Source organism: Thunnus thynnus, chromosome 11, assembly GCF_963924715.1.
Source record: "Thunnus thynnus chromosome 11, fThuThy2.1, whole genome shotgun sequence".
Taxonomy (NCBI): domain Eukaryota; kingdom Metazoa; phylum Chordata; class Actinopteri; order Scombriformes; family Scombridae; genus Thunnus; species Thunnus thynnus.
Window position 1 is genome coordinate 30,503,103 of NC_089527.1, and position 17,217 is coordinate 30,520,319.

Genomic DNA, 17,217 nt, shown 5'->3' on the forward strand with positions numbered 1-17,217 from the left:
AGTGTTTTAGGAGAGTGGGAAGGGGTGAAAAATTTAGATATTTCCAGGGCATGTGACAGAAGTTGTTGTTACTGAAACCAATGTGCACCGAGCCACATGAGCGTACAATACACTTGTGTTGTGCAATTGAGAGGCAAATTCCAAGAAGGTCATGTCGGATCAGTGTGGATGTGTTCACTACTGTAGCTGTCAAGCGTTAACAAAATTCATGTTACATGACATGTTAACTCATTCTTACCTGTGTTACCCTTTACGTAATTAGAAGAGACAGACTGTTAGAAATCTGCAGTTTCAGCTGGACCAAAGCAAAATCAAGAGGCAAAGAAAGGTGTTAGTTTGGTGTGTTCTACTTTAGCTTTTTATCTGACTCACAGGGGAGTAGGCGGCACATAAGCAGCATCTGCTACACTTGGCAGATTTCTATCTGTGGTCATGAGTGTGTGGTTAATGGCTAGCTTACCAGGTGTGACCGTGCTTGTCGGGGAGCGGCAGTGGCTTTTGGTAATTGGGGCTCCGCTGAGAGGCCGAGTAACAACAGGAAGAGAAGTGACAGCTCCCACTGCTACGATTAAAGAGTAAGAGAGGACACAGAGGAAGGTGGAGAGGTAAAGAGGGACTAGCCTGGGGGAATAGAGCTCATACAGTCTCTACCCAACTGCCTATACTCTATTGCTCAATAATACCAGGTATGAGATTAGTTCATTTTTCGCAGATTTACCATGACAGGCACATAATTGTATCCTTTGAAGCACAAAGTAGTCCATGATAGTTTAAAGATCCCCTCCAGGCATGTTTAAAGATGTATATAAAATACTCCACTTTGAATAAGAATGTGTGTCTCATATGCTTTTTCCTTTTTTTTGGACAAAAAAGTTCAATTATCTTGTTAAAATCCTGGAAGTGGCATCTACTTCTCCCTCATTAAAAATTCAGAATCTATCAATATGCAAATATATTTCATTTCAGAAGTTTAACTGCTGGAGATGTCTCCTACTTCACTGTAAAGTCCATTCTCAGTGTTTGTGCACTGGAGGCTTCAAGTTTCCACATCACACTTTTGTAAGTTGAATATTGGACCATGATTGGCTTCCAACCTATTTGTGATGTCACAAATCATGCATCTTGGCCCACCTCTTAAAATCTTAATGTACTGTTATTAAAGTCAGTTAAGGCATTGCAATGAATGAGGTACCTGAGTAGTACAGGGAAAAAGCATTTGTCTACCTCTGTAGAGCCCCAAGTTCAATTCAGTTCAAGCAACAGTGCCTCCAGCTTGACCCTACCAAGCACAGTTAGTTGGTGTGTGGGAAGATCATGAGGAATCTACAGTCTTCTGGTTGGTCTGTCTACACTGCACAGCTGCGCAGTCAAAGCTTTCAAGTCCAAGTCATTAGTAGCTCAAAACAAATCCAAGTGTTTCAGAGCCAGTCACAAGGTCTCAAGTCTTTGAGGAAATAGGAAAGAGACACAGTAGTAAAGAGGAAGGAGGGGAAGTCCTCCAAGTCTCTAAATTCATGACCATTACAATAAAATAGCATTTGCAAATTTTCCTAAAAAAAAAGTCTCAAAACCTCACTTTTGTGATTTAAGTCTTAAATCTCAAGTCTATGGCTCTTCTACACTGTTTCCTTCTGTCTTGAGAAAAATGGAGAAATATAGAAAAAATGAATATGTCTGAATGACTATATCTTTTATGTATCTTTTTTCTTTTAAAGGTAACTCTTATATAAATGTGTAAATTTGAAGATAAGTGGGTACCATTTAAGATACAATTATACTATACTGATTTGGAGCTGTTGAACAAATGGTACCTTAATGTTATTGTACTTGTTCAGAGTTGTGGCCACGCAACAAGCTTTTGTACCCCAAAGGTGCAGTTGTGCTCTACCTTTTCCTGTGACTGAGGCACCCTACATGTGTTTGTCCTCTGGAGTAAAATGATGTCCTGTGGCTTCAGCAATGAGGCCATGCAATGTGTGCTGACAAAAGTATTATGCAAGAGGGCTTTGGGGCGGATGTTTTGATGCTGTTGGGTTGCCCTGTGAGCATTCGGGAAATATTCTCAAACAGAACACTGTGGATGTAACTGCTGTTGTTTTTATGTAGGCCAGCAGCACCCTGAAGAGAGAGACATGGAAAGAACATTGCATAAATTAGAGGAACTGACCTTACCTTTGTTCTCCATGTACTTACTAATTGAAGTGAGGACAAGAATCGATAGAAAAAAACGCATGGTTTTAGTTTGTGTGATGCAGTTAATTATGCACGTGTCTGTTACATAATGCCGTTCTGTTGCTGGTGTTGGAGCGAGGCCTGACCTGAGAATCTGTTCTTGGTGAACAGGCAGCAATACACATGCATGCAGCACACAAAGTGTTTAAATCATGATGTTCATTGCCTTTAAACATACTTTATACTTTAAGCTGAGATCTGTCATCTAACCGGGGTGACAAAAACGCATCATCCACTCTAAGTAGGTGTCCAGATGCTGATACATTTACTTTAAGAGGGATGAGAAGGAGGGCAACATAAACACACACTGTTTGCAAACAAGCAAAGAATGAGTTCATTTAGGGAGTGAAACAAGGTCGGCCAAGAATCTAAAAAAGATAGGAAACACAGACTGAGGGGTTACCCAGAAAGAAAGGAACAGGAAATGAAAACAGTAATGGATGGAATGGGTAATAGATATATGTGAATGTAATGATGAAGGGAGCGACAGAGAAAGAGAAGCAGGAAAGTCTGAGCCAGACAACGATGAAAAAGGATTGAAGGGTTTGTGGGAGTTTATTTCCTGGCTGAGGTTAGTGAGCCACCAGCAGCTGGCTGGCGGCAGTGCTAGTGGCAGACGCGAGGGGATCACAGGGTCAGGCAGCGCAAGCGCAGTAGCTGGTTCAGCTGAGATTTGGCCCAGAACAGATTTTGCAGCAGTGGCTCTTAAAACAGGAAAAAGGACTGCCTATATACTGTTTTTTTTCTCTATATGTCTTCCATTTTTCCATGTTTCCTCTTGCTAAGAAGCGTAACTGTTGTATTAGCTGGACACAGGCGATTTAAACATCTACGCCGTTGCTGCCTCTGATGAAGACTTGCTTTATGTTGAAACATGGATGAGCAGATGTTAGAGGTGCAGAGGCTCAAATTCATAGAATAATTAAATAAATAGGATGACTACTTTTGTGACGCTGTTAAAGGGTTATTAAAATGTATGTAGGCTATTTAAAACAAACCCATGACTGACGTTGGTTCAAACACAGCTACATGACAGTTAATTAATGATACATGCAAAGAAATGAAGTGTATTTTAATAAATTCTCCTCACATGTTAACCAGCTCAACTCTTACCTACTGTAGCCCTCTGACTGACATCCTCACTTGCAGAAACTCAGCTTAATACTGCTGACAAAGATGCATTTCCTCTGGCTGCATGGCTGCCTCTCTCACCTCCATATTCATCTCTTACCACCTCTCCATAAAAGAGATAATTGCTTCAGTAATAACAGCCAATAAGAAGATGCTGATATTGTACAGCTGAGATACTGTTACTATGTGCCAACATATTAGTTTAATATAATTCACATATCATAATACTGAGGCTCAGAAGACGTCATCATTTAAGCCACAATTCTAAAAAGCAACATGTAAGCTTTAAATAAGGTGTAATAGACACTGGTTTATAAAAAATTTCAACAGTTAACATTCTTCCCTCCCTCACTATACACCAGTTGAGCAAACATAACATATAAAATACAAAGAAAGGAAATTTTACTATAGTAATTGTACATTAGGCATTACTTTAATGTCTGACATTAATAACACAAACACAATAACATCACTGCTAACTATAGTTAATGATGCTAGAAACTCAGATTAACTTGGCCAACATTGAATGCACCTCATTGGCTGCTTGTTACAGAAGGGAGGAAAACTTATCATATCATTGTTATCTTGTAGCTTGTGGAGGATAAAGATGCAAACCTTTTTCATAACTTTATAACTAATTTAAACAACTTGGAGAAATGTGCGACATGACATATCCATACTATGGATGTATTATAAGAGAAAATCTAAATCTCTCTTTTCATGAGTGTACCGGCCAAGAGGCTGCAGTGAGACTGGTATAGAGACCAGCATCACAAAATATACATCATAAGACCAAAAGATGAACATCAGAGAATAAAAAAATGAGATTTTATATCATTATTAGAATCACACCATAAAACAACCTAAAAGCAGTATTAAACCTTCACACAACAAGATGACCAGCTCATCATTCTTACATAGAGTGGGCTGAGATATATACAGTATACTGTGTAGCGAGGACTTAATGTCTGCCCTGGCTTCAAAGGACAGAACCATTCACACATGTTAAATGTATGACATAAATATTGTGGTCGTATCCCAACAATGGCTTTATAAATAGCAGCATGTGCCTCAGCCTACATGAGGTTAAAGAGAACCACACCATCTGAGCATACAGAGTACACTGATGACTTAAGGCTTTGTATTGACAGACCTCAAACCTTCTGTGTGAAGCCTGCACAGCCTTTTTCTCTAATCTTGTGGGATGACGTTAATAAGTGAGCAGTGCAGCTACTTTTTAACATTTAACAGTCACAGGATTTAGGATATTCTGAATTCATTTGCAAATTATAAACTGATCTGAAACCAAACAGAGAGTCACAGATTTATCTGCAAGGCATTCAGCTTTTTTTCTCAGAACTTACTGTGTGGTTATCATTGTTAATCATCATGTTACCACTTTTGGTGAAATTCACGGGATTAAATAACTTTGAAACAAGCTCACCCGTTCAGTTCAGGATCTCTGCTGCACTCACTGAGAAAGGCAAAAATCTCCAGGATTCATACCTACTGGTGAGTTATCACGAAGGTAACGATGAAATGTGACTTCAAGACCACAGGTCCCTCTCTCAGAGGGTACATCTGCTATTAAATGTTTACTTCACCAATTCAGCATTGCACTGCTATAACATTGTCATTGGAGTTTTCAGCTCCAACTGATGTTGACTTTAGTGACATTACTTGAGGTAATGTATCAGACTTTGCCCAGCCACAAAAGGCTTTCTACAACTTTTTTTCCCATATATAGTACTACTAGGAAACGCATCGGTCAACTAATAAATTTGTTCTTCATACTACAAGTGTTGCTGGAGTTCTCATCTCTCCATATATAGCACTCCCCAGGAACTGCAAACAGACTGAAATGGTCATGAAAGCTGAAGCTTTTTGTAAATTACTTGGCTTGCTGATTATTTATATGTAATAGTTATCATATGAAGGCTGTCTTTCATTCCTGCTTGTGAGCACAAGTAGGCAAGAGTGAAAAAACAGAAGCCTCTAGTTATAGAGTACAGCCTCTATTCTGTGTCATGAAATCGCAAAGAGATGCGTCATATTGTTCAATGACTGCGTGAAAATGAACACAAGGAGCCTAGGAAACTGACCCAACAATTAGGGCTCCTCATTCATTATAATAATAATGACAAATCTAAATTTAATATGATGAAATAAAATAAAAAATCCAGAGCACTATAGCTCAATTACTGTTTCACTTCAATACCTGTCTAATATATTCCTCTTCAGACAAATCTGGTAGAGTTTAGTAACTTTACAGTGAGCCAACTTCTTTGTATTTTACATTTTTTCTACCATTATATATTTCTCTTCCATTTGTGACTTTATACAACTTTGTTTTAATCTGTTATAACATATGTAGCCTGACTCAACAGTGAGTCAACACTGATGGAGAAGAGATTTGGATGTCAGTTCTATCACAGTGCAGTGTTAAAGCTGATGTGTACGGTGTGCAGTAAATGATAGCCCATAAGGAATAACTAAATAAAAATCCAATGGCTGTCAGCTCAGTATGTTGAACTGTGTGTGCAGGACAGCTGACTTTATCTTCTGTCAGTGAGGCATATCATTTATCCAGACATGTGGCAGGATGTTTTTTTATGTATTAAGGCTGTGTGCTGCTTTCATATTGTTTTGTTTTGTGTGCCTATGTGTAATTATTAAGTGTGGATTTGGTCAGATTAGATCTGTGATTCTTAGCGACTGGGCTGCAGTGTAGTACTGAACTGTGCAGTGTTGGCCAAAGAAAACAGGCCCAAATTTCTCAGTAAGTGGTGAGATTTTTTTCTCTTTTTATTGATTAGTTGGCTAAGAGGCAGTTATAGCTTCATCACCCGTCTCTCTCTCTCTCTCTCTCTCTTTCACTCACGCTCATCATCGCAGGTTTATCTCAGCTGAGCAGCTTATTTCTGAAGGTGAAATAAATTGAATGAATTTATTTTTAATCAAAGGAGAACTCATCTGTAACCATGTGGTGAGGCATGTCTACAAGTTCATGTAGTGATAGCAGTGTACTCTTGAAACATTAAATGTTATATTCCTACATCACCTATATGTTCAACCACTGAATTTTTGCCTCACAAAGCATGATGTCCTGGCGCTGCCTGTCTCACTCTACTGCTTTTGTAGCTTACCCCCACTGTTGCATCTGATGTTACATCAGGCCGTGGGCTTGCTCTCTGCTTCAGTGTGCCAGTAGGAAGTGTTCATCAGGACATCTGTGCATTATGCACCAGTGTTGTTCCTGGGGGCTTGATAATTAATACATATATGGTCTTGTTTGTCTTGTTGTTTGTGTTGTTCCAAGCTGGTGCTCCGTTCATTCCAATGGAAGTTGTTCACTGGACACATGCTGAATAAGCTCTTCAGGCTTCCAGATTTTTGGGCCCATAAAGCTCTTCAAAACTGAATTTTTTTTTCAGACATCTTTTGTATTGATTGCATATGAGAAAAATGTGATCATGTGATCTGCAATTACTACTAATGATGATGCCATGAGCGTGACTGCCTCGAACGAATCTTGGGAAATATAGGAAAATTACTAAGCACTACTGTGTGCTTAGATACATGTCTGATTCAATTGTGTGTGTTAAATGTGACACTACTAATGTGGTTGCTGAAGGTGCACTACAGTTTGTCTCACTTTTAATTCTGATACAAAGAGGTTTGGTACAAATATGCATTAAGTGTCTTGGTCAATCATCTTTATATCCATACTCACCTCTAATCCTTCCAGAGTATGCCATCACTCCCTCCCTCTCTCGTTTTCCTCCATCACCACTGCTTCTACCCAGAGAGACAGACCTGTGTCTGAGCTCAGACAGGTCGCTCAAGTGTCTGGTTTCACTCAACCTCCCATGCAACAGTTCACAGAAAGCAATCAATTATTCTCTGAAATGTGTTCCCTAGAGTGGGGACTCTTAATCCTTTTCAGCCCGAGACTCAAATTGAGTAAATTTAGGCATCTTGAAACGTAGGTTCATTAGAGCATCTGAGTGCTCTGGGCAAAGTCTGTGAACCCAGAAAAAACTTGCCATCACACTCAGATTAAATGAATGTCACATACCCAGAATATAAACTTACTTTTTTTTTTACATGCATATTTGAACATAAATGCCTGCACACCCTGCCCACACACACAAACACACTATGTTCTCTTGGCTGTGTAGCAGGCACCTACCCTGTGAGATTCATGTGAGATTCATGTGAGTTTGTTTGGTCTGAAACCTTTGTTTATTTATAGCTCTCTCTTCTCCTTCCTGGGGATCTGACTCACAAAGCGGCTTCTAAATAGTCAGAGTACTGTTGCAATATCTGGCTTCACAAAATCAAACAATGACAATGCTGTTTGGACAAGTGTTATTATGTAGCTGGATACCAACAGGTTGCGTTAACCTGGGATTTTCTAATCCAGCTGTGAATGTGTTCACGTCATGTGTCAACCATATGCAACATATACCATGGACAGATTAAGTTACTTTATCAATAACTGCAAGTAAACTGGGCTGTTGCAGGACCATGAGACATTCATGGGTAAAAATACAATATAAAGCAGTATAATAAAGAAGTATAATAACAGAGTATGCATAAAAGCTGCTCTACTGGTTATAACTGATATTGAAATGATCACAAATTGGTTTGGGTATGTTTTTAAACCCATCTGCATCCACCTAATGTGGACATGTTTATCAAGGGGAAATGATAATGCAATATAATTATTGAATATAAATATCTTGGTGTTATTTTAATCTCAGACCTTAATTTTCAGAAACACAAAAAGTGACAAAGGCAATTAAATACAATCTACAAAACATACAACACCTTTCACTTATTTACAGTCTTACAACAGGTAAGATGGGTCCTGTGACCCACATTAAAAAAACCCAGAGTACTTCTGCAATTTAGCGTGACACTCCTGTAACATTGTTGGACTCACGGTGGACACGTTGAAAAAAAAGGATCAAAATCAATGTAGCAAAACCAGATATATCATCTTTTTTGGGTCTGGTCTCCCATCCCCAGATTTTCATTGTTTTTTTTTATTTTCAGACTTGTTGTCTTCAGCCCCAACCAATGACCAATTTATCAGATCATCTGTAGCCACAAAAGGCTTTATACACATTTTATCACAAACTGTATGCAGCAGTACTCCCCAACACCTGTAAACAGACTTTAGTGTGTAAAATTGATAGAGATCCCTATTTGATGACCTGACCCAGCCTTTATTATATGACGTTGTTGTGAGAACACCATAAAATGTTTTAGCATATCTTCCACAAAAGATTGTACTGTATCCTTTCATCATATTGCATTTAAGCAATTGCTTTTTTCTGTTAAACTCTCTGCCAGATGACTTTAAGAGTTATAGCTGAGTCAGGAATTTTAAAGCCAATTAAAAATTTGGCTAAAAGCAACTTGTTTCTAAAATCAATGAATTTTGCACTTTCATTCAGTCTTTTAATTTGGATAATATCTGTTTCATGTTTTGTGTGGCACTTTGTCAGTAGGGATGCATTACAGTGCATAACTTATGTGTCTTTAATCATGTGGTATTGTATTTTGTCACTGGATGTATGACTGGCAAGAAAAGTAGCTCTCATCTATAACTTAATTGACAACATCTACGAGTATGATGAATAAACTTACTATAGATGAGCTGGCAGGACTAAGCAACATATGAAAGAGCAGCAGCGACATGAATAATAAGCAGAGTGAGAGCATAGTGTCAGATTATGATGACTGCTAACTTATTTGACTGTGACTGAAAGAATCAGCAGAACACAGATCAGCTGATGGTCAGTTCTGCCTGACGTAGCACAGCGCCTTATTCAACAATATGAGCTACTTCCATAGCCAATTGGCCCACAAACACTACAAATACCTTTTAGAAAACATAACTCTGATATAATATTATATCTATTAAATAACAATTTCTGTATTTGAAGAAAATAGCTGGTCTCTGAACATTGTTGCCATGGAAACTGTGTTAATTCATCAGTCTTCACTGATGCAGTTATTTTTGTGTGTCATTTATTTGAATGAAGTATTTTTGTTCATATCATATTGTACACGGAACTGTGCCAATAAAGGTAATAATACTATCAGGGAATAGTAATGTTAGCTTTGCTGTTAAAGTCCAGCTGAAATTAAACAGCATTTTTTTGTCTGTTATCTGTCTACATAGATGGAGACCTTGTTTCCATACAGCTAATCAAATCTTGCATAAAGCAGTAACGTGACATTCTATCATTGGCAGAGTAGACGGTCACACTGAGCCTGATTGCATCCTGCTACACAATACAAGAGCCATAGACTCTGAACAACAACCCACATTAGCTTTCCTGCTAAAGTCTCCTCCTTATCTAACTTACAAACATGAACACACGTCTTGTCCTGCAGCTTAGCTTGTTGAACAGGCCACCAAACCGAGGAAAAGTAAACTAGATAGTCAATTAGCTGCTCAGCTGCAGCACATTAAACAGCATGTAAGCATACCTGAAAATGTCTCTTTGACCCTGATGTTGGTTTGTTCCTTACTCCTCAATACTACTGCTAAAAACACACTGATTGCACGTGACTTATTAGCTACAGCATAAATTTGTTTACTTTGTCTTGTGATGCCCTGCTGGTGCCACTGGAGCTCAACCTGTCAGCTGTTGTAATTAAACACAGACACACCCATCTAGTTGGCTGAGGTGAAAAGACTTTTTTCCATCATTTTTTAATAATAAAAACTATTTACAGTACACTTGACACAAAGGAGTGATCACATGTGATTTCAGTTGGACTTTAAGAGTTGTGCATTACTTTTGTCATTTAACCTGCCTATCCACTATCATTTGCCATGAAAATCCAGTCTAACCTAAAGTCATGTATGGTGACACCCATATGTCATTCCAAAACCATGGGTATTAATCTAATGCTATGACAGCCTCCACTCTGGTTTCAGGCTTCCCACCAGATGTTGGAACCTGGCTGCAGGGATCTGCTCCCATACAGCCTCAAGAGCATGAGAGAGGTCCAACACTAGATTTTGGTGGTCAGGCTAGTTAGGTTCTTCCACACCAAACTGGGAAAACCATGCCTTTATGGACCTGGCTTTGTACATAGGGGCATTTTCATGTTGAAACAGGAAAAGACCTTACCCAAATTGTTGCCACAAAGGTGGAAGCATGCTATTGTGTAAGATATCACTGTATTCTTTAGCATTAATATGGGGCCCAGCCCAAACCATGAGAAACAGTACTGTCATCAGTTGTTACATGCTCTTTATGTCAATTTTGCACCCTCCTTTACTGTTGCAGATCAGTTAGATTGCAAAAGGAATTTACATTTTTGTCCACACTTTCATCATAAAGAAATCTAGGACATTAATTAGAAACCAGTGATGTAAATAAGATGAAGGTGGGAGAAAGGTTTAGATTTGGCTTAAAATGTTATTTTGATTTGATCATTGGGGATCATATAAATAGCTGAGTCAAGCTCCTTATAGGATCATTATTAACTGTAGGGGGAGGCAGTACGAAAGCAGCATTAAGTAGCAAAAGACAAGGCATGATCTTGCCTTCTGAGTTTGACTTATGAGGTCCATCACATGTTTCACCCCAGGATGAAATCAGTGACCAGAAAATAAATATGCTTATTGAAGAAAGAGAGGGTTGTAGGGTTGTATCTGTGAGTGAGCATGAGATGTGACTTTGTGTGGTAGAGGGTTATGATGTTTATAGAACAACTTGAGCCATTGAGGACAAGCTCGTGGGTCGTATATGTGAGTGTACGTGAGGCCAACCTGACTGTCACCCAGAGCTAATGCTGAGCCTATTATAGTCTCTACCTGAGAGAAATGATTCAGCCTGGTGAGATCATCTGCCCTGCTGCTGTGCCAGTGTTTGGGGCATTTTTATTACTCTCCTATCATAAAAAGACCTTTGCTGTATCAGTTTACCTTGTTCTCAGGGAAGGGACGCAAACTTTTTATATGTGCAAAGTTGCTCACAGGTCTCTCTCATACACACACACACACAAACACACTTGAACTCACTCCCTGCTACTTTGCCAAGGCAAGACCTCATTAGCACAAATGCTATATAAAGTACTTTTCAACACTAGATTACAGGCATTGTGATACATTTAGACATGCCTATACAAAGTCGTCTCAGTCGTAATCTCACACCTTTCACTTCCATCAATGGCTTCAGTGGTACAATGACCAGTTTCATTTTACCTCTCTGAATTACCACCTAACAATTTCATGTACCTAATCTCTTTGCGGGTGCATTATACTGAACAATAAGCATGGTTTCTTTGTAATGAATGAATGAATCAAGTCTTTTACAAGATAAAGCAAAGCAGGAATGCTTAAAATGTTGCATGACAGCCTCAGGACTAATTCTAAATTAAATAGAAATCTATAGATTATAGCTCTGAAAGTAACATTGGTGTTATTTCATTTTAATATTATGGAATTATGTCATGGAGAGACTAAAACTGACAAATTTATCCTTCTGGCAAGTATTGTCTGTGTAACAACAGCTTGATACACAGTACCTTATGCATTGTAGAACTTTGTTGTTGTCTACAAACTATTAAACACATAAAAGAGCCTTGCTGTTGCACAGGGTAACATGTTCTTTCACTCTGATAAACATGGCTGAGTTTATTACTCATCAAATTAGTAAAACAGTTTCACAGGGACACTTGTCCCTAAGCATGCTCAATGACATCTGCCTGACGTGAAACAGCTTTCCATCCAAATGTAGGGAGGCTGAAGCTCATCCCAGCTGACATTGGGCAAGAGGCTGGTTACACCCTGAACAGGTTGCCCGTCTGACACATAGAGACGAATCACCATTCACACTCCGTTTCACACCTAGGAGTTGTCAGTTAACCTAACCAGTGTTTGGACTGTGGGTGGATAACTGAGAACCTGGAGGAAACCCACTCAGGCATGGGGCGGCTATGCAAAGTCCCCATAAAGAGGCCCCAGCATGTCCGAACTCAAAACTTTATTAGGCGTATTTAGGCATCACTAGGGTGCAGTAGCCCCACCAAGAAATTACTAAACATCCAACATATAAAATCCTGTCTGATTTACTTCATTTGGTCGCTGTGTCTCCCATATTCCGATTGATCTAGTGCAATAGTGCCCAATTGCCACAGCAACCTTCTTTGCACTGGAATCAGCCGGGTGAGTTCATGTTCCTTACATCATGCATTTGCATTTGCATTGGTGCACTGGCAGCGTGATTACAATTTTTCATGAAATAACCACATCAAGAGGAATCAGAAACTAGTGAAAATTAGGCAGTTGAGGCAGAGAGATAGAGAGAGAGGTAGAACAACCTGTGACATACAACGGTAGCTTCTCTGGTCCTCCTCACTCCTGGCAGTGCTGTTTGTGATGTTAGTCGCCCAGCAGTCAGAGGAGGTCGGAGGGTTTTTTTTTTTAGGTGGATTGCTATGACAGTGGAATTATAAGTTCTGATTTTGGTCTCTTCAGAGGAATTGGTGATAATTTTAAAAAGTTAAAATATTGCTAGTGTTCCCTTTAAAGAAGGCTTACATGGCTAGAGGTGATGCAGGGGACTGATTCCCAGTAGTGGTCCCTCTGGCCATGTGTTCCAACAAACACAACTCATTGTGTTCACCAGTGGGAAGATGGTGAGGGACCATGCTGCTCAACAACAACTCCTACTGGTTGGTTGAGAGTCTGGTAACGGGTGGAATAAGTGAAAGCTCCTATGGGTTACATATTCCTGTTGAAGCTTAACACTGGCGGATTCAAAACAGTGACTGGTGACAGCATGTGCTCTCATAGGTAGTACATGTCTGTCTACAGTCTCTGTATGCAAACAGTACAGTGAGCAGAGACGAGGACTGCCGTGCACAGGGAATTGGGAATTCCAAACTGGGATAACACAAAGGAAAATGTTCCAAATAAAGAATGTTGAATTGTGTCCCTCTTGTCTGTGTGTTTCTGCAGCATCTTATTTGCAGACATCGAGGGTTTCACCAGTCTGGCGTCCCAGTGCACAGCACAGGAGTTGGTGATGACTCTCAATGAACTCTTCGCTCGCTTTGACAAGCTGGCAGCGGTAAGGACACAATCACACACATGTATGTGTAACACTCACAAACAGTGCTTACATTTTAGGTTGTGAAATTTTATTTAAATATGTTTAACCTTTTTATCTTTTGTTTTTTTGTTTTGAGAAAGATCATATTCCTTCACATGTAGATGTTAAGGAAACTAAAAAATTTGTTATCGATGTCAATAGGCAGCAAATATAACAGTACACACAACAAATTCACTAGTTTACGCCACAGATACAGAAAAGATGTGATTCCATTTCAAAAGATAACAATAATGAAACACGGCTTGTTCAGGCAGAATCCTGTGTTATACAGGATGTTTCTTATAAAAACAGCCACAGCTCTACTTATGTGTGACATTAGTTAGAGGTCAGACAAGCCTGATTACATCTCTAGGGTTCCTGAGATCATTCTTCTTGCTGGTGACTGTGACTGAGATGAGTAGTGCAGTTATTGAGTGTTACTGAGCTATTCAGCTGAAAGCTTACCTCTGGTGTTACTGAGTTTGAAGCTCAGATCTGTTTATTTGTTAATTTATTTGGATCATCATTAGCTGTCACCAATGCAACAGGTACTTTTCCTCACAGTCCACAGCTGAAGGTCCAAAAGTCTTGTATATGAGAAGGATTAGAGGAGTACAGGTTCTATAAAGCTTAAGGAGCAGTAGAGGAGAACATGCTCTATGAACCTCTGTACAGCAGGAGGACTATACGGAGGTCGAAGCTCCTATTCACAAGGAAGACTAGAGGAGGAAAGGCTCTTTTCATGTTCCTGTACATGAGGAGGCATGAAGGAGGACATGCTGTTTTGGACCTCCTGTGCATGAGGAGGGCTCGAGGAGGAAAAGCTCTTTTGAAGCTGCATGGAAAATAAGGCTTTGAGGCGTTTGTGGTATTTATACCATCTCAATTGCAAGAATATTTAATGTATTATTGAAACACTGGTAACACAGTGCTGATAATTCACAACATATTTTTTGTTCTTCAGGGGTATAATCAACATGATATGTTAGATAAATAGACAGAGGAGGTGCTGAGATGGACATCAGACAAATATAAGACAAATATAGAGGACATGAAATTCAATTTAGCTGTCACCACAGGAGGGGAACAGTGCTGCATTAAGAATGGGACTTGAAGAGCAAATAAACAGACTGATGCAGCCAGTGTGAACAAGGTGTAACAGATTTGAATACTGATACGACACTGCAGCTGACCTGTGGCAGGTTTACAACAGAGCTTCTCTCGCCTTTTATCAGTTTGTTCAAACCCAACCAAGCTCCAAAGCTGTGGAATATTTGGTGAGCAATGACATGGTTTATATCAGGTATATGCATGACCCATGGTTGTCTCTCACTTGGACTGTGTCCACATTAAAACTGGCTACATCCCCCAACTGAGTTTGCATGTCTCAGCAGGTTAACATTATCATTTTCCAAAAGCTCAGTCCACACTAAAAGGAGTGAGCAGCGTTTCCAGGTTTATCTGCTCTGGAGATGGTTTTAGAAAAACGATGATGGACAGAAGATTAAATAGAGAGAAGTGTGTGACCAAAGTCTTAACCAGAGTCCTTAACTTTATTTGGACCTTGTTTCATTGATACAGATAGAACTTGTGGAATCACTCGGATAGCAACACACCTAGATTTCATGTTTTAGAACTGAAAACTGCTAAAATGTTATTTTCCAAATGATGCATGGCATTTCAGGGCCCTTAAAGTCAGCTAAAAGACTAAAAGACAGGTATGAAATTCATATCAACCAATCCTAACACACACAAGGATGTATGCACTGAGTTCATGTTTAAAGCTCTAGAATATCTACTCCACATCTGTCATATTCTCCAAACTGACACTTGTTTATAAATCTCTGAGCCGCAGCTTCATAAATGGCACATTCATGAATATTGATATTTTCTTTTTCTTATCCAATACACTTCAATGTTTGTTCAGGTTACACTCGATGTATGTCATTTGTTTATGAAAGGTGAAATGAGGCACTAATCAATATTTATGAGTGAAACAGGCACAATGGCATTATAAACCAGAAACGTTGCTACTGACACTTTTATGTCCATGCCAGATGTACCTTGTATCTGTGTATACACATGCATGCACACACTACAGAAACACACACACACACACGCCTTTTCTGTCTGTGCTCTTTACACAGTGGGTGTCTTTGTATTTTCCCAGAGCCATGTGCTAGAGAGATACTCAGGTGGCTATCATGAGACACCGTGCTCTCCCGAGCCCTCCGGATCCACGAGCACACACACACACACACACACACACACACACACACACACACACACACACAGACACACACACAAACCGTATTATGACCGTCCCACACACTGCTAAGAGGTCTATAGTGAGACACAGCTCTTGTAGAAATCTTGCTTTCCTTTTCTATGCAACAATTCATATCTGCAGATACAGCGTCTTCTCTTCTCAGCAGTCAGAAGCTGCTATATCAGTTCAGTGTGGGGCTGCTGCTCTGTAGGAGCACTTTGACTGTAACTGTGATAACTGGGCAGAGATGAGCTTCCTGAATTTGCACTCAAAATAGTGTCAAACCTTTCATTTACAACTTCAATTAGAGCTGCTTTAATTTCTTGTTACTGAGAGCCTCAGAAACAAGGGTGTTGTAAATGCCTGCTTACTTCTTATATTATTTAAATTCCATACTTGTGATTGGCAACCTCTATGTTGCATTTGATATAACTCACTACCCACAACAGCCAATGATATTAAAGGATGAATAAACTTATGACTTATGAGTAGAACAATCTGTACTTTATCCAGGCGAAGAAATATAAAAGCGAAGCCATTATGAAACCCACCACAGTAAACGCTCATTCCCTTATGTAACATTATGAGTGTGTGTGCATTTCCAGTAAGTTGTTCTTCTCTGACAGGAGAACCACTGTCTGCGGATCAAGATCTTGGGAGACTGCTACTACTGCGTGTCTGGGCTGCCAGAGGCAAGAGCAGATCACGCCCACTGCTGTGTGGAGATGGGGTTGGACATGATAGAGGCTATCTCGTAAGTTGCCCCCAGGGTTAAGAAGTCATCACTGGTTAACGTGTGACTGCAATTTGTAAAATGCAAGAACTAGTGGCTGCTTGTGTTCTTTTTCATATCTTGGTTTGCTCCTGTGAATGATCAGAGATTAATACTGACATCCAGCATCTCATCATTACTCTGCTCGGGAGGGTTGAGGTTACAGTTCATGGCTTGAGGGTGACACATTGATCGCTAGTTGTCTGTTACTCATTTCCTGAAGGGCCCACATGCTCCTCAATGCCTTTAGACTTTTCCAACCGCAGGTTTCTAAACCATATCAGTTCATCTGCTCCACATTGCTCTGTTAGCATGATCCTCTCTTTGCATCTATCCACCCATCTGTCCATTTTCTGTACTTGCTTATCCTGTACAAAGTTGCAGGGGTCTGAACTGTATGGGAGCCTATCCCAGCATGCATTGGGATAATTGATAAAATGAGTAATTGTTTAAGTCATTTATCAAGCAAAAATGTCAAATGTTCTGAGGTTGCAGCTTGTTAAATGCGAGGATTTAAGGATTTTCTCTGTTTTATATCATTATACATTTAATATATTCGGGTTTCGGACTGTAAGATGGACATAACAAGCAATTAAGCAAATTAAAAACATCAGTTTTGATAAAAACAACTAATCAAGTTATTCAAAATTAATTGTTAATGAATATAATAATTTGTTGCAGCCCAG

At 39.5% G+C, this 17,217-nt stretch overlaps 1 protein-coding gene across 2 annotated transcripts in view; it reads left to right on the forward strand.

Moving 5' to 3' along the window:
* The window catches only part of adcy5 (adenylate cyclase 5), a 94,523-nt gene that overhangs the window by 47,621 nt on the left and 29,685 nt on the right, over positions 1-17,217 (forward strand). For both annotated transcript variants that reach the window (XR_010930690.1, XM_067604426.1), the window contains exons 4-5: positions 13,358-13,469; positions 16,386-16,513. Coding sequence is in view for 1 of the 2 variants with exons in the window: in XM_067604426.1 (XP_067460527.1) it covers positions 13,358-13,469; positions 16,386-16,513 (240 nt within the window). In the remaining variant the exon portion in view is untranslated. The remainder of the gene's footprint in view (positions 1-13,357; positions 13,470-16,385; positions 16,514-17,217) is intronic.